We start from the raw sequence: 16858 nt of genomic DNA, 5'->3' as shown, positions 1-16858 counted from the left end.
CAACCTGAGGTGACGTCCGTGTCACTGTATCTTTACTGCAGTTTGCTATCTGTGCGAGCTCAATTACATCTCCAGCAGATAGGTGTGTGTTGCACCTCAGTCCTTCATCTGACATGTGTGTAGGGCTGCCTCCAAACAGCTGCTTCTGAGGGCCTGCGGCCACGCCAGCATCAACCGCTGCTGTCAGCAGCCTGTCCCGTGCTGGCTGTGATTTACTGCTGTTAGTCAACACATAGAGGATGGGATTACATCTCCCGTTAGTGGCATTTGCATTGAGTTGCACGCGGGAGCAGGGCCATGGTGGGAGCGCAGCCTGGGAAGAAGACCCTCAGCCTGGCCCCACTGACTGTCTCTCTTTTTCTCCCACAGATGCCAGCAAGGACCATCCACAGCAGCAGGCGGGGGTGATCTGGAGAGTGACGGGCGGCCTGTTCAGCATCACCCGGGGAGCGGTGGGGGCCACGCTGGGAGGAGTCGCCTGGGTGGGCAGCAAGAGTCTGGAGCTCACCAAGACGGCTGTGACCAGCGTCCCTGCTGCCGGCGTTGGACTGGTGAAGGGCAGCGTCTCGGCTGTGACCGGTGGCGTCGGAGCTGTGGGCAGCGCTGTCGCTGGCAAAGTCCCTTTCACCGCAAAGAAGAAGGACAAGGCTGACTAATCCCCATCGCAGCCCCTTTCCAAAAGGTCTACCTGCCCATACTCTCCCACACACAGCCCTCTTTGAGTTGGAACCAGCCACTTCAGGGAGGGTCAAGCACCCGAGCAGACTCCGGCTGCAGCCTGCTCAGCACCTCCTGCTTGGCTCAGGGCTCCCAGAGCCGCTGTCTATGCCTTTCACTCCCATCACCTCCTGGGAACCATCTCTGCTCCGAGGACTTCAAAGCACAGTTGTCTCTGTTGTGTGGTTTCCTTCTTCCCTTCTGCCTCTTGTAAGCACAGAGGGGTGGGAGAGGCTCCATCTGCCTGGAGCCAGGGACAAGGGGACAGGGTGAGTTACGCCTGTCTTGGGGCGTGGGTTGTATAGTTGAATTCAGCTTCATCAGGGAAGACAGCCTTTGAAACAGCACTTCCCTCAGCCCTGAGAGGTGTGCCTGGGGAGTCTGTCTGGGGGAGAATGGTGAAAGAAAGTCCCACTGACACAAAGGAGAGATACTGTGAAGAGAGGGAAACCTCCCTCCTGCCCTGCATCTCTTAGGTTTTCTTTCAGGGCCCACTCACAGGCTGCTCCCAGTCACACACTCCCTGGCTGAATTGCACCCTTCAGAGAACGAACCTTCAATCTCAACAGTGCAGCTCCAGTTATGATGCCACACAAGAGTATCATGTGTCCCAGACCATCAACTTCTGTGTGGATTTCCTTGGTGGGAGGCAGGAGGATGAAATCTGCTGTATATTCTCACTGGGGGAGAGAGCTGCCAGTGGTATCTGCTAGGCATCTGTGATGTTACAGCACAGGTAGTGGGTGCGCCGCTGGTGAGAGAGGAGAGGTGCCCTTACCGTAGAGACACAAACCAGCCCTTGGATTTGACCCTTGAAGTCCTTGCAGTATCCCCATTTGCTAAAGGGGCACTCTGGCTGTAGGCCACACTCACTCCACAGATGTCACTGGTAACCACAAGCAAGTGTGTTCCCAAATGCCACCCAAATTCTGCTCCAGGGAGGCTGAGAGCCTCGCTCTCCTGTGGCTCAGCACCCCGGGAGCAGTGCCTGGCTGGGAGTGGGGTGCATTGCTTTGGAGAACATGTCCCTGAGGAGCTCCAGCCCAGCTCCTCTGAACCACCGTATTGCACTAAAAGCCCACCCAAACTCTCAGTGCCGCAGAAACCCAGACACCTGCATCCATCTGGGAGCGTTAGCCATCCTCAATCTGGCCCGTGATGCTCGGGGGTCAGTGACATCGTGCACTCACACACACGCACGTGCACATGCTCACACTCCACGGCCCCTGCGATTCTCGGGGTGAGGAAAGCCGCAGGTTCCAACATTAACTCTGCCTTCCCTGGCTTTGGCAGGTTAGTAGCCTAGGTTGTTAGCTGTTGGATGCGTAGGCAAGTGAAGCAGTGTTTGTGCTGTGTTTTATAGATATGCATATGTATTAGCGTGTGTGTACGTAGCAACCCACAGGCATGTTTTCAGCCAGGTGAGAAAAACTGTGCCACTGCCGTGGAGGAGTTCACATCGTCATCTTTGGCACTTCTGGCATGTAGGTTTGTATAGGGTCCTTGTCACAATAATCACAGTTCTGAGGAAGATGTCCTCTCCGTGGCCCAACAGCTTAGTTTACTGAAACCAAAGGAATGTGAACAATCTCCTTTCTCCTGTCTGTGCCGTTTGTTTACTTTCTGCCCTATCTTTGGACGTCGAAGCCAACTTCCTTCGTTTTCATTTCCTGTGCAGGCTCATTGCATTTCCTGGCTGCCTAGGCCTCAAACATCAGGGAATATTTAAGTACAAGTCATCCCCTCCCAATCCTGCCTGAATGTTCTTGGGCTTGTGAAGCCGTTTTGATTCTGACCTTTATTCAGTCCACATTTTGGGCCTGCCACAAGTCACTGTGTCCCTGTGCTCATCATGCTGCTGCTAGGTTCTCCCTGTGCCCCTGGCTGGGCAGCAGACCTGCCGTTTGCAATGAGAAGAGCTTCCTGATCTCCACACTGTTTTACTTTGGGTACCATGAGAGTGGTTTAACCTACATCTTTGTTTCTAAAGAGGAAACGGCGTTCAGTATGAGTGCGCATTTCCTCTCCTTGTGTGCTTTGTTCTTGAGAAGGCCACGTTGACCCAGATGTGTTTGTTCAGTCTCTGACGGCAGCAGCTTCATAGAAAGATCAGGTCTTGTGCACCTGCACTTTGCTGGGATGCTCGTGGCAGTGAGCAAGGCCAGAAGAAACCTTTTCTGTTCTTCCTTTGTAGTGAATGCCCTGCTAAGCAGGAGGGCAGTCTGCACTGCATGGATCTCTGCTCACCGCTCTCTCTCAGTGTGTCTCATTTCTTATTCCAAATCACAGACTGCTTCTGAATCCATCTCTAGCCCCAAAGCTAAAAGCTGCTTGTGCATAACTAGCTGTGCTGTCACCAGCTCTCGTGGAAATACATAGTTTCTTACCCACTGGGACTCCTCGTCACTACCTCTCCAAGGCTTTAGGCAGGAGAAGATGCTGTGAAAAAGCTTCACATAACTATCCACCTCTGGACAGATGATGGGGAGCTCATCATGCTCTGACAACCAGTATCCCACACAGGCCTGTTCTTCTGGGGGAAGCATTAGATCCTTCTCAAGCTATTGTCTGCAGGCGTGGAAAATATGATAAAGGTGCATTGAGAAAGGCTGTAGGGAACCTAGGGGTTTCCCATCTTTGCTCTTCTGTTCTTTGGTGACTCCCTGCAGTAAATGGAGTGAAGCTCCCCATTTGTCCCCGTTTGATGGATAGCCTGAACAGGGGAGAAGAGAACTGCTGTCCTTTGAGCCCAGCTAATGGAGAGCTCATGCACCGTAAATAGCAAAAAAAAAAAAGGGAAAACTAGCAGCTGGGGACAGAAGATTAAATCTACTCAAAAACCAGGGCCTCCTGCTGCTTAATGAGTGTTCAGGAATACATAAACACGCTGGGCTCAGAGGAAGGCCTGTGGAGGTACGGCTGCTGGTGTGCTAGGCCTGCTCATTTGATCCGAGTGATCCAGTCCTGAGCTGCTCTTCTGGGCACTCTTTGTGCCAGAGCAGAAAGAAGCAGCATTGGTATCCATCACTGTAAGCACAAAGGCCACCCAGGCCACTTCTCACACAGCCTCTTGAAGAAGAGGCTAAGAACTACATTTTGCTTCAGTCCCATTGATACCAGCTGGGGGACTTGGTACAAGGGGGACAGTGTGAAGGTGGATAGGTGGGTGAAGGGAGCTCATTCAAGGAAGATTTGGGTCCTGGTGTTAGGAGAGGAGGACAGGAGGAGCAAGAAAGGGAGTAGCACAAAGAGAATTTGATTCTTAGGACAGGCTCTGAATCAGAGGATGAATGTAAGAGAGTTTGCCCTAGGGAAGAGTGTGGAAGAACATGAGTTTTGGGGTGTGGTGTTTTTCTGCTCCTGACTGGGGCCCTGCTTCCACAACAGTGATGATAATGAGGTTGTTTCCGTTTGGCTGGATCAGTGTGCCCAAAAGAGGGTCCAGGCACCAAGCCAGCCCCTCTTCACTCCCAGATCTCCCCCAGGCATTTGCCAGGATCCCCCCACTGCAGGGCCGGGCCGCAGTTCTACACACAGCTCAGTGCCCCACCACAGCTGGGCGTTCCCCTGCCCCAGAGGCTTACCCTGGCTTGGAGAAGAGCCCATGGGCACTTCCTTTCCTCCCTTTTCCCTTGCTCATCCTATTAGCGTTCACCTTTTTTTTCCTTCGCTTTTCGTCTTGCCCTAGGTGCAGAGCTCTCCAAAGCTCCCCTAGAGACCTCCATTACACATCCACGCTCACATTAGCTGGGAGGGCAGAGAGGGTGACTGCTCCTGTGGCTGCCCTGGCTGGGAGAGGAGTGCATGTCTTCCACCCCTTTCTGTCTGCTTGTGTTCATGTCTGGAAAATCTTAACCCACTTCTTTCCCTCTGGGTTTTCTTGTTGGCTTTTGTTCCTGTGGGTGGGTCACTCCCGTGTCCCCACTGCAAAGTCATCCTGGTGAAAATAGCAGCACGAGCATAAATGTGGAGATGGATGGAGAGAGCCACAGAGCTGCCAGGATGGACGTCTGGCCCATCTCTGCTCCTCCAGGAGCCAAGGAGCCCTTTGCTAACCCGGCACCGTCGCTGCTGCTGCGCGGTCCCATGCATGGCACCAGGCTCCAGAGGACACTTCTGTTCTTTATCATTTCATTGTCTGTAATTGGTTTCCTACTGAATCTGTTTGCTTGGTTTGTTTTGCAGTGTGTTTCTGGGAATATTCTGCATCTCTGTATTTTAATTACAGTAAAATTTGAGGATAAAAATCTTTGTTGCACTGTTTCTTGTTTCCAGTGAGGAAAAACAAGTAGAGGAAGTGCAGCTGAGTGAAGATGTTAGAGATTCCTTGGGAAATCACATCTCTCCCCTAAGGGCTCTAAATGAGGCACCAAGCAGGGCTGAGGCTCAATCCCCTCTTAAACTGGGACACGACTTTTAACTGTGATTCAAAAGCAATTTTGCTACAAGCAGGTTTCCTGATTGGAATGGCAAGAGCAGTTCTGAGAAGACTTTTAAACTCCATTTCTTCATTTGGTTTAAAGACCAGTGCAGAGAGGTATTTGGTGCCAGGGAAAGGCTACCTGCCCCAAAAGTGGAATCTCAGCAAAGACGGAAGAATTTGCCTCTACAGATGCAATTTCTTGATGCAGGCTTGCATGGCCGCTTATCTTGGCCAAGGAGAGAAACCTCCCTCTCCCTGCAGCAGTCTGTTTTGACAGCCCAGGGGAGTTTTCTTCCTACTGTACAGCTGAGAGGAGCCTCATGGAGCAGTCAGACCCATGTGTTTGCTCACTAGCAGGAACCATGGGTGCTGGATGGGCACAGCCAGTCACCCTGGCCACTTCTCCCACTGCACAGATACTTCCCATAGCAGAGCTGCCCCAAACTCCTGGAAACACACAGCCCTTGAGCAGGGATGATGGCAGCACAATGGAGGAGCCACCAAACTCTAGGAGGGAGGAGGGAGTTGGCAGCCCTGCAGCCTGTGTCCCTTTTACTGGGATAAGGCTGGGAGCCAACAGCTCGGCATTTGTTAAGTGCTGACAAAAGGATTAATTTAGTAGCTAATAATAGGGCAATCAAGCCATTTATTTGGTTGATGCTTCACTGGTGGTGGAAAATGAAGGAGAAAATGCCTGGGGTGGTGAAGCTCTCCCCAGAGCTGCCCCCAGACCAGCCAGAGGCAGTGGATGGAGCAAGCATTCACTGCAGAGTATGCTGTACCTATTCTGCTCATAGGGCTAAAGTGGGTTATGTCACCATGCAGACAGCATAGGTGGTTGATGAGAGACATCAGATTGACCACCACTGCTCACCATTTCTCCTCCCCTGCCCACTTCAAGCAGGTTTGCTAAATCAAGCCAATTTGCTACATGCCCCTAACAAGCTGACCTTGTGTAGCAGCTGCACCTGCTCCTCCAGAGGTCTTTAAAGGGGGGAGAAGAGGAAGGACTTTCCCTCCTTGTTCCCCTGGCGGGTCTGGTTCTATAGCCAGTCAGTGGACTGTGCCTGCAGGATTGGATTGTTGGGTGGATGGTGTTCCTGCTGGAAGTTGGTCAGTAGGCAAGGTTTGAACAGACAGGCATCTTGTGTCAGACTCTGAGTGCTCTGCAGCCTTGCAACATCACTGCATTCCCGTTCGGCCCCTAGGATACAGCGTGCCTGGAGTGTGAGGTTCCTGCCTCTGCTACCAGCTACCAAAGGAGTTCTCTGTATTTCCAAGAGAATCTTTTTGGTTGCTTGTTCTTATTCTGCTGTTTAGTGACCTGACCCTGGAGAACTTCTCTCTGTCCTCCAGGGTAGGGCACAATAATACTCATGCCAACAGCATTGGATGTGATATGGGGCACAAAGGACCACCAGGAACAATGGGGGACAGGTTGAAGGGGCTATGCTGGGGATGTGGATCTCTGCTGCCAACCACACCAGCAAGCTATTGTGCCTGCAAATAACCACAGGTTCTGGCTTCTGGCTTCACTGCTTGCATTGCTACAAGGTTTGGATGCTAACGTGCCCTTGCTGAAGCAGGAGGCTTGCAGCTCTCTGCCATCCTTGTGGGGATGTGCTGGTCTCCAACCCAGCTTGACACCACTGCACTGGGAGCCAGGCGGATCTGCAGACATCAGCCACTGCCTGTGGGCACATCCACCCACTGTATTTACTGAGGTCTTTCACTTGAAGTTCACCTCCAGGTCAGTTTTATTGCACTTTTATTTACAGAAAACACAGAAATAAAGCATTTGTGTTGGGCTTCTACCAAACCACCCAATCACTTTCTTCCCTTTTCTTTTTTTTTTTTTCCCTGTTCTGGGATTTTGGCACAAAGAAGTATCACAGGTGTTACCAAACCACCATGTAGGAGCAGCTGACCACCCGCTCAGCTCTGTAACAGAACTCCAACAGACATATTGAACTGAGATCTGAGACAAGGAGGTTGCTCCACATTCAGCTTCCAGTCTGACCTGCTTGCTGTGGGGCAAGGGGGTTATTCTGGAGGGGATGATGCCATTCATAAATTATATTTATATTTACCTCTTACATTGTAAAAGTAAACAGTGCAAAAGTACAGTACCCCAGGTACCCTTCTGTTTGGAAAGCTTGAAGGTTGCTTTATACATTTTGTGTGTTTTGTAAACATTGTTACCCATCCACAGTTCTAGCTCTTGCTTGGAGAGACCCAATTCCTCGTGCGCCCAAAACGTGTTGAGAGGCATGAATCACTTCCTCTGAACTCCATTGAGATTCCCATTCAAGATTTAGTGCAAATTTTGGAGAGAAGACGACGAGAAAGAGGGTCAGGGGGGAGCCAAACAAAAGAAAACAAAATAAGGCAACAGTTTGAAATGGTCTGTATCAAAAACGGGGCCCAGCCTTAGGAGAAGGGCAGGAAGTCTCTTTCCTCCACCAGGCTGATGGAGAGGTTCTTCAGCTCCTCCTCAGAGCGGGCAGCCCGGTAGCCGAGCTGTGCCAGCACCTGCTGGCAGGCGCGCTGGGTGAACGCCACGATCTCATAGGACAGACGGAAGCGCCACTTCTCCGCCGTCGCCGCCGAGTTGCGCACCGTCCCATACTTGTGCTTGGATGAGGAGCGGTCCCCTCGCGTGTTGTTCTGTATCCAGCGCTCGACGTTGCCATCCATGGGGATGCCCAGGAAATCGTAGATCTCCTCGGTCTTTTTCATGGGGTTCCGGGCCAGGTCTTCGTACCGCACCAGCATGTACTTGCCCTTGAGCCATGGCGGCCGGTTGAGGCCTGTGGAAACGGAGTTCCAGAAGTCCTCGCACACCGTGGTGAGCTGGGTGACGTCCAGGTTGTAGGGCTTCCTGCCGGTGCCATCCCAGATCCTCCAGAGCCGGTAGGTGTCCCGGAAGGTCTCGCTGCGGGACGCCAGGATGCCCCGCGGGTCCCTCACCAGCTGGATCACCTTCAGGTTCAGCCGCGGGTCCTCCACCAGCGCCCTCAGGTCACTCACCTCGGGCACACGCACGGTTTTGATGGCCACGTGCCCGTGCTCCCTGCAGGACTCGGTGGCCAGCGTCAGGTTCAGGGTGCCGCACTTCTTCACGCAGTCCCCTTCTTCCAGGTGGAGATCGACGGCGCCCAGGGCCTCGCAGACTGGTGGCGAGCACAAGGCCTTGCTGGCTCCCCTGCGGAAGAGGCGGTCGGTGGTGTGATTGATGGGCTGGGGCTTGATGTAGTTCTCCAGGAAGTAGAGGTCGCAGTCATACAGGCTGCGCAGCAGGTCACGGCTGGCCCCCAGCATCACCCGCCGGTCTGTCGTGCTCTTGCTCTGTGTCAGCTTCGGGATCAGCGTGTACTGCACGTGGTAGAGGGGCTCGAATAAATAGAAGACATCGAAATGCTGGTTGAAGAGCTGTCCCACGAACGAGGAGCCGCTGCGGGTGGTGGCGAGGATGAGGACGTGCGTCTTCCTGGTGGAGAGGTTGTAGGCGAAAGTGGGGCTCTCATCACACAGCCGTTCGGCCGCGTCAGCATCCTGGCTCAGGCTGCAGTTGACGGGGATGGGGCAGCTGTGGAAGGATTTGGCGGTGAAGGTGCGGATTGCCGTGTACTGGATCGCAATGGATGCCAAGGCTAGTAGGAGGACAGCCTTCCAGGAACATTGCATGGCTGGTCACCTTCATGGGGCTTCTTCACAGGTTGTCTTGGTGTCTGCAACCCAACAGAGAAGGCACGGGGTGAGCAAGGACCAGAAAGAAGGACTAGAGTGTTCCTGCTACCAGCAAATGCCCTCCCACAGTGCACGCGCATCGGATCTAACCACATGGATCCCAGCCACACACTGCAGAGCCTGCTTCAGAGGAGAGGACAGCAGCAAGAGGCTGGCACAACTCCAGAGATGATTCCAGCCAGGACTTCCAGGGACATGGAATGTTCTTCAGAAAAAGTGTAGGCTTGGAAGCTCCACGAGGTTCTCCAAACCCTTTTGGAGTCACCAAGCCAACACTTTTTCCAAGGCTTCTTTATTTTTCCAGGTCTGCCTATTCGGGAGAAGTCCGGGATGTGCCATCTTCTGAGTGGAAGCTGCCAAGCGGGACCTCTTTCCTGCTCTCTAGTGCTGGCCAGCTACACTGCACCCTTCACACAGAGCCCCAGCTCCCGTACTGCGGGAGGACGGCTCACACACGGTCGCCCGCCCTCCCAGTCTCTGCTCCTATTCCCCGATGGGAGATGCGGGACTTCGGGACGGTGCGGTGCCGGGCGCGCCCCGATCCCGCAGCCGGCACCCTCTACCCCCCGATCCCATCATCGCTTGTTTCCATAGAAACCGCGCAGTGACTCAGGACTTTGGGACCAGCTGAAAACCGCAACCCAGAGCGGCAGCCGCCCAGGGGGGCGAGGAGGGCGGGGAGCGGGGCGCGGTCGCCCGTGCGCCCGGACGCGCTCTCAGCGGCGCGGAGGGGGACGCGGGACGAGAAGCTCTCCCGGCACCCGCGCTGCCGCAGCACCCGGCGGGCAGCGCTGCGGCGGGCTCCGCAGGGAGCGGGTCCTTGTCGCGCTCCGGCCACGGGAATCGCGGGGCTCACGGCACCGCAGCTACGACGAGCGGCTACTTGCCGGGGTAGCCCCTCGAACGCGGCTGCGGCCGCTGCGGGCGCGAAGAGCCGCAGCGCTGCAGAACAACTCTCGGCCGGGCACCCGCCGCCGGTCCCGGTGTCCCCCGACTTCTCCCCGCGACGTGACACGTTGCGGACGGGCTGCGTGGCGGCATCCCACGCGGTCGGGTCGGCTGAATAGCGCCCGCGCCTCTGCGCACCCCCGCAGCCCACCCGCCCCGGGCAGCGACTCAGCGCCCGGTGGTGGGACCGCGGCAGAGGGATCCCTGCTGGGGCAGCGAGCGCTCGGCACCGCCGCACACCGCAGCCCGCGCTCCCTCCGGCCTCGACTCCCCTCGGGGCTCGCTCTGCTCTCCACGTGCACCGCCGCTCCCACGGCACCTCCCGAACGACAGTGCTCGGGGCACTGCGCTCTGGTCCGCTCGCTCCCCCGTCCCATCCCGGCCGCGTTTCCGAGGGACCGAGAGATGGTTCGCGCTACGCGCACCCCGCAGGTCGCTGCCCGGTCGGAGCAGCACTGAAATCGCGGGGTTTGACACCGGGGGTTCTTTTTTTTTAACCTCTCCTCCTGGCATTCAGCATTCGCCTTCCCATTTAATTAATCGCTCCCGAGCCGGTCCCGGAGTTTCCTTATCGCAGCATCCACCTGCGCCTGTTTATCTCTCATCTGCTCAACTGCATCGCTCCTCCCGAGGATGCGGCTGCCCGGATCAGCTCACTCCGATGGCGCTCCCGCTGAACGCTCCGCTGCCCGCGAGCATCGTTATCTCTGCGGGCCCAGGGGGACTCCTCTCCCCGAGGAGCGACCCTCGGCCCACGCAGCCGCCCCTTCCCGCAGCGCCGGGACCCGCGTAGCTCCGACCCCCCGAGCTCCGCCTCACCCCTTTCCCTCCGCCCGGACGCGGGACGGCGGCGATCCCGCCGCCCTCTCCCGGCGCGGCGAAGTTGACGGCCGGCGATGAGCCCCGGGCAGAGCCGCGTCGCGGGGCCGTTCCCGCCGCCCTTACCTGGCGCGGCGCCGCGGCCAGCTCCCCCCGCATCCCCGGCGGCCCCGCGCCGCGGCTGCCGGGCCGCGCACGCCGAGCCCCGCTGGCGGAGCTCCGCCGAGCCGAGCCGCGCCGCGGGGGCCCAGCGCCGCGCACCGCCCTGCCCGCGCCCACTGCCGGCCGGGGCCGCCCCTCCACGCCCCTCGGTCGCGTTCGGTGGCGGGGAGAGGCGAGGCGAGGCGAGGCGAGGGGAGGGCTGGGAGGGGGCTGCGCTCCTTCTCCCCTCCCTCCTTCTTTCCTTCCTTCCTTGCTCGCTCGCTCTCTCCCTCCCTCTCTCCTCCGGGCGGCCCGGCGGCGCAGCCCCGGTCTGTGCCGAGCTGAGAAGTCTCCCCCAAGTTTTCCCCTTTTTTTTTCTTTTTAGTATTTTTACAGTTTTTTTTTTTATTATTTTTTTTATTTTTTTTTTTTTCCCCAGGGGATGTGCCCCGGAGCTCTGCAGGCGCAGCCGAGCGGAGGGCCCTGGTGAATGCGGGCGTCAGCTGCCCTCCCGTTTGCCGGCATGTGCTCGTTTTGCGGCTCACTTTGCTCCTCAGAAATGTGTATATGTATACATATCCTTCCGAGGGGTCGTGGTCCAGGAACCCACAACAGGACGGGGAACACTGCCACGAGCATCATAAAATCGTCAAGGCAGAATCACCACGTCCGAACAACAACCCACCGCACCACACCTGATAATCACGGCCCTCAGTACCACATGTACACGGTTCGTAACCCCTCTGGGGACAGAGACTACCCCACCTCCTAGGCAGCCCGCTCCAATAGTTATCCCCCCTCCATGGCAGCTCCATGCTCTGTGCCAGCCCTCAGGTCTCACTGCTTTACACGGTGCTCAGGCTCAGGCTGCTGACACTCCTCTGTGCCCAAAGGCTCCCATCCCCACAGTCACCTGCAGCAGATTTCCGTGGAGCCCTTGTGTTTTCTCCTCTTGCCTTGAGTTATGGTTCAAAAAATGTATCTTAACCACATAAGTGCCTTGGAGGGTCTGCCATAAACCAATGGTGAAGTTTAACGTTTAACATTTAACACATTTAACACTGGCATGCACACAGAAACATGGCGACCCCATTTAACCAAGTACCAGGGCATTATAGTACTTCTTTCAGTTTTTCCCCAGTTAACATGTTTGTGATAAGGAGTCAGAGTTCTGCTTGGTAGCAGTTTCTCCTCAGCCTGAACAGTGCCAGTCTCAGGCTGCAGCTCCCTTCCTTCCACCTGCTGCAGATTTAGGGGCAGGACCCCAGCTGTGAGCCACTGAGCATCCTCACTCACCTGCCTCCTATCCAGCTCACCCTACTCTCCCCCCAAAGTGCTTGCTGGGGCCTATGCAGCTCTGTGGGACTTCCACCCATCATCCTACCTCTGTGCTAATGGCTCCAGGTATGTGGGGAGGTCAGGGTTGGCTGGGCAGGGTGGGTCGGTCAGTCGGTCAGTCAGTCTGTCTGTCTGTCTGTCTTGCTGCTGCATAGGGGTGGGCCACTGGAGCATTGTCGGTTTGTGTTGCAGGCGACGATAATTTTCTGCCTGCTGCCTGCACGCTCTTTAATTAACAGCTCGGAGGATGCGGGGCGAGAGCGAGGTGTAATGAGCGCTCCGTTTGCATATCAAAAGGAGCATCATTAATATCGCTGCTCTCAGGGGCTCTCTGAAGGCAGCTGGCTCGTGGGCAGACACCCGGCAGTGGCACCGTGTGTCACTGTCCCCATGCTGGTGGTACTGGCAGCAGGCTGATGGGCCCTGGGAGCTTGGTGGCCCAACACACGTGGGGTGTGCCCCATCCTGGGGCAGCAGTGTTTTGGCACAAGGCTCAGTTGAAGGCCTTGGCCCCAGGCAGAGGGGAGCTCTTAGGGATATCTCTAGGGATAGCTCAGGATCCCAAATCCAGCAACATCCATCCTGCTCTGTGTTAGCTCTGCTCTGGGGTTGTCCCGCCTGGTTGGAGGTGTCCCTGGGTGATCCTGTGCCCAGGAGGCTGATGTAGTGGTGGTTGGGATGGAGCCCTCCTTCTGCCCTGCTGGGGGACATCCAAGTGAGTGTTCCCGTTCAGATGGACACATCTCTGCAGAATGCTGTGCACTGATGCTGAGCACTTCTGCCTTATTGTTTCTAGGAAGTCCATGCAAACAAACTCTCTTGCTATCCCAAAGGATCTTCCTTCCTTCTCTACAGGCTTTGTGATGGTGGTTGTTTTTCAGTGTTGTCTCTGTTCCAGCAGCGCTGCTCCACACGCAGCCTTGTCTCAGGAAGGAAAGAGCTGTGCCGGCACACCGGCGCAGGAAGGCTATCAGGCGCACGCAGGCTGCCAGCTGCTTGTTTGCTGTTTGCAGAGATGCTGCGATTTGCAGTGGGTGCTGCTTTGGCGTGCAGATGGCTGGAAGGCGGCCAGGAGCTGCCGCCACCTGCACAGCGGTGTCACGGTGAGATCCTGCTGAGATCTGCTTCCCAGGGGAATGTCCGGCGGTGCGTTGGTGCAGCAGGAGGAGGATGGATCGTGTGCATCTTTCTGGCCACCTCTCACCGAGCCCTTGGTGCTGGGCCATCCTGGCCCTGTGAGCTGCTCGAGCTCCAGATGTGTGCAGGAGCTGCCCTATAAGAGAGGTTGTGCCCAGCCCTGGGTCCTTGCCAGGGAGATTTAATTGACTTTCCTTGGGGAGAAGCGTTTCCATCTAATTTGGCTCTTAATTAACCCTTGCACCCCAAAGAGTCTCCGCAGCCACTTGTAAATTAAATATGAAAAGCATTATTTATCCAGGACCAGCAGCCTAATGGCTGCGGATCTGACGTTTATGGCTGCTAATGATGATGGATGTGGAAGAGAGGAGCAGGGAGGGGAGCACAGGGGAAGAGTTCTTCTCTTCTAAAGGAGTACAGACAGCCTGACATGGGCTACTTGCTGGGGCACCAGTGGACTCCTCCCTACTCTGATGGGGAATGGGTATGACAGGAGCACAGGGAGTGGCAGAAATGTTCTTGTGCTGTAGTAAGCTCCATCTCTATGGTTCTGAGCAAGGTGAGACACAGGGCTGGCATGGAGGAGAGGGAAGTGGTGTCCACTCAATGCAATCAGGTAAATATTCTCCCGTATCCGATGTGGGACGGAGCAGAAGCCTCTCATCTTTTTCACCCTGGGGTGGGGCAGCCTCAGCCAGGTGCTGTGTGGTGCTTGCACTGTGCTCCTGATCAATGGCAGGGTGCCCCTGGAGTGGTGACAGCTGTAACCCTGACAGAATACAGGGTGGGATATTGGTGGCCAGCCCCATGCACATGGCATCATCGCAGAATGTCACTTGTAACGAGGAAGCTGTGGCTTCTGTTGACATTTGTGTATGGCTAATCCAGCACAGAGTCTCATTGAGTTTCTGGTCTCAAGCAGCTGTTTCCTGGGGAAAAAAAACAGCCTGTAGTTCAATCTCATAGTGTACAAAGTGACATTTTCCTTTCACGTCTCTGCATCTCATCACCTGGCCTCCTGCTCTCATGTAGGTGCTGGGGGACACTGAGCTGTCCTTCCTGGTACTGCTGTGGACCCCTTGCACAGACCCATTCCTAGGGCAGCCCATGCTCCTCTGCAGCTGATACTGAGAAAAATTTCTTATCGGAAAGAATGGTGAGGCAGTGACACAGTCTGCCCTGGGAGCTGATGGAGTCACGGTCCCTGGAGGCATTCTAGAAACGTGTAGCATGGCACTGAGGGATGTGGTTAGTGGGCATGGTGGGGATGGGTCAGTGGCTGAACTAGATGGTCTTTTCCAACCTTAATGATGAGGTTCAACAAAAGCAAGTGTAGAGTCTTACACCTAGGGAGGAATAATTCCATGCACCAGTACAGGTTGGGGGATGAGCTGCTGGAGAGGAGCTCTGCAGAGAGGGACCTGGGTGTCCTGGTGGACGACAGGTTGGCCATGAGCCAGCAGGGTGCCCTTGTGGCCAAAAAGGCCAATGGCTTACTGGGGTGCATTAAAAAGAGCGTGTCCAGCAGGTCAAAGGAGGTGATCCTCCCCCTCTACTCTGCCCTGGTAAGACCTCATCTGGAGTACTGCGTCCAGTTCTGGGCTCCCCAATACAAAAAAGACAGGGATCTCTTGGAAAGAGTCCAGCAGAGGGCCACAAAGATGGTGAAGGGCCTGGAGCATCTCTCCTATGAAGAAAGGCTAAGTGAACTATGGTGCAGGAGCCCACCCAGATCCACCAGGCCCACACATTTCACACAGCAAAGCACATTTCTCTGGTTTTATTGGCACTAATGCAGTCTGTCAGTATGGTTCCAATCCATGTAGTGTGTCAAGGGATCACCAGAGCTCCTCACTCTCTCCAATGGTTATGAATCACCTAAACCAGGCTGTGCTCCCATCCCCTACCCTTGTTCCTCCATCTTAGCCACTAATGACCTCCTAAGCAGTGGAAGCTAGGAGCAGATCCAGACTCACTGCAGCTAATCCTTTGCCATCCTAAAACCCAACCTGTTATCCTCCTGCTCTCAGCTCCTCGCTGGCCACCCAAGCAAGAAGATCCATGGTCTCCTGCTCCACAGCAGCTGCCAGCACTTCTTCATGTCAAAGAAGCCCTAAACAAATACCCACCTCGTTGTGCCTCATCCATTGCTGGGCTTCAGCATTTGAGGAAATCCAAGAGATTAGTGAGACGCGAGCTTCTGAGATGCACACACTGGGCCGTATTATGAGATGTTCTGGTTTTAATTATCATTCCAATCAATTTGGTGCACACAGATGTGCAATTTACTGATCTGTAATTCCCCAAATTACCCCTGGAGGCTTCATCTTTATTGTCGGTGTAACATTTGCTTCGTTTCTTTTTGGGGGGAAGGGTTGCTTCTTGGTTTTCGTTGTTACACCTCCAGCCATCTGCTCCCTGGCAACCCTCTTGGGCTCATTTCTTTATTTCTGATTACCTGCTGCTATGTCCTCTTCCAGGCGTTGGTTCCCCCATTGCGGCTCCCCCTGTATGCGTCCTGCAGGGCTCCAGGCCCCATTCCTGTAGGGATGCATGGGGTGGTTGGCCCGGCAGCAGGCAGCGCTCCCACTGCAGCTCCCAGCAAAGGTATATGGCTTAATTAATTAGTGTTTGCGGAACGCAGCCAGGGCACTGTATGGGAGGTGTCAGGGAAGATGAACACATCATGATAAGTGCTCTCTTTATGGAGATCCATAATTACTCGTTCTGAGGGATAGAACCACTTCCAGCATTGCACTCCCACTGCTGGCTGATGCCATCGCGGGATGAGATACAGGGACATGAGGGGCATTGAAGCCAGCCCTGGTGGCTGTGGGGGACCTGCTGTGGAGAGGGGATCAGACAGCCCCGCGACCTGGCCCCAACTGTGCCTGTTGGGCTGCTGATAATCCCTGTTTAATTCTCGTGCACACAGTAATCCAGTCTCAGATGTGGCCCCGTGCTTCCTGACCCCTTAATCCCATGGTGTTTAATGGGGGAACTGGTGACACGGTGTAGGATGTTCTCTGGTTCTCTGCAGCTCCCGGTCCCTCTTTCCTCCCCATTCCTTCCTGGGGATGGGAAATTGGGCTTTGATTCCTTTCTTGGCTCCTGGGCACCATTTGGCAGCAGGACTGCCTCCCGGGGAGCTGCTCCAGGGCCCTGCAATAAAGAAGCATTCACTGGCGAACATGCCATGCTTCAGTGCCATGAGTCCTGCCCAGCCTCAGGGTCAAGGCTGCTGGGCTTGGGAGCGGGAATGCAGATGCTGAGCTCCCTGGCATCAGACAGCGGGGGAACAACCCGTTCTGTTCCTCTTCATGCTCCCGTGGCCTGGCATTAAGGGCAGATTCATTCATTTGGGGCCCTTTGTACAGAGCTGAAGCCTCTTGTAGGCACGTGTAGTGCAGCCTGGGAGCGGCTGCATCTGTTTGCACCATCCCAGCCCTGTGGCACTCGGTCCTCTGGGTGTGGAAGGGCTCAGCTGAAATCCTCTTTTGAAGCTGAAGTCCTGCGGGCAGATGCTCTGTCGTGCTCTCTCCCTCCTGCATGCATATTCATCCAGAGAAAGTGCTGCTCCCCCTA

The 16858-nt window shown here is 55.4% G+C and overlaps 2 protein-coding genes across 7 annotated transcripts in view; one reads left to right on the top strand and one right to left on the bottom strand.

The window, feature by feature from the left end:
- The window catches only part of LOC125694298 (transmembrane protein 263-like), a 198777-nt gene extending 193800 nt beyond the window's left edge, over nucleotides 1-4977 (top strand). For both annotated transcript variants that reach the window (XM_048947256.1, XM_048947255.1), the window contains exon 3: nucleotides 370-4977. In XM_048947256.1, coding sequence (XP_048803213.1) covers nucleotides 370-656 — 287 coding nt within the window. In that variant the 3' untranslated portion in view covers nucleotides 657-4977. The remainder of the gene's footprint in view (nucleotides 1-369) is intronic.
- Nucleotides 4978-6977: 2000 nt separating this feature from the next.
- On the bottom strand, nucleotides 6978-10848 carry CHST1 (carbohydrate sulfotransferase 1). 5 transcript variants are annotated; one of them, XM_048947239.1, is made up of 2 exons: nucleotides 10784-10848; nucleotides 6978-8871 (listed from the first exon to the last, which is right to left on the bottom strand). In XM_048947239.1, exon 2 carries the CDS (start codon nucleotides 8825-8827, stop codon nucleotides 7571-7573), a length of 1257 nt encoding a protein of 418 aa, XP_048803196.1. In that variant the 5' UTR covers nucleotides 8828-8871; nucleotides 10784-10848; the 3' UTR covers nucleotides 6978-7570. The 5 variants fall into 5 exon arrangements, with proteins under 5 accessions (XP_048803196.1, XP_048803197.1, XP_048803201.1 ...); XM_048947240.1 differs by lacking the exon at nucleotides 10784-10848 and adding an exon at nucleotides 10658-10744; XM_048947244.1 differs by lacking the exon at nucleotides 10784-10848 and adding an exon at nucleotides 10423-10587.
- Nucleotides 10849-16858: the final 6010 nt, after the last annotated feature.

Source organism: Lagopus muta, chromosome 6, assembly GCF_023343835.1.
Source record: "Lagopus muta isolate bLagMut1 chromosome 6, bLagMut1 primary, whole genome shotgun sequence".
NCBI classification, from domain to species: domain Eukaryota; kingdom Metazoa; phylum Chordata; class Aves; order Galliformes; family Phasianidae; genus Lagopus; species Lagopus muta.
Note: the sequence above shows the minus strand (reverse complement) of the source record. Positions and strands in the feature narration are given on the sequence as shown.

Bases quoted from the DNA above. Each gene is read 5' to 3' on its own strand.
- CHST1 (XM_048947239.1), bottom strand. From the start codon at position 8,827: ATGCAATGTTCCTGGAAGGCTGTCCTCCTACTAGCCTTGGCATCCATT.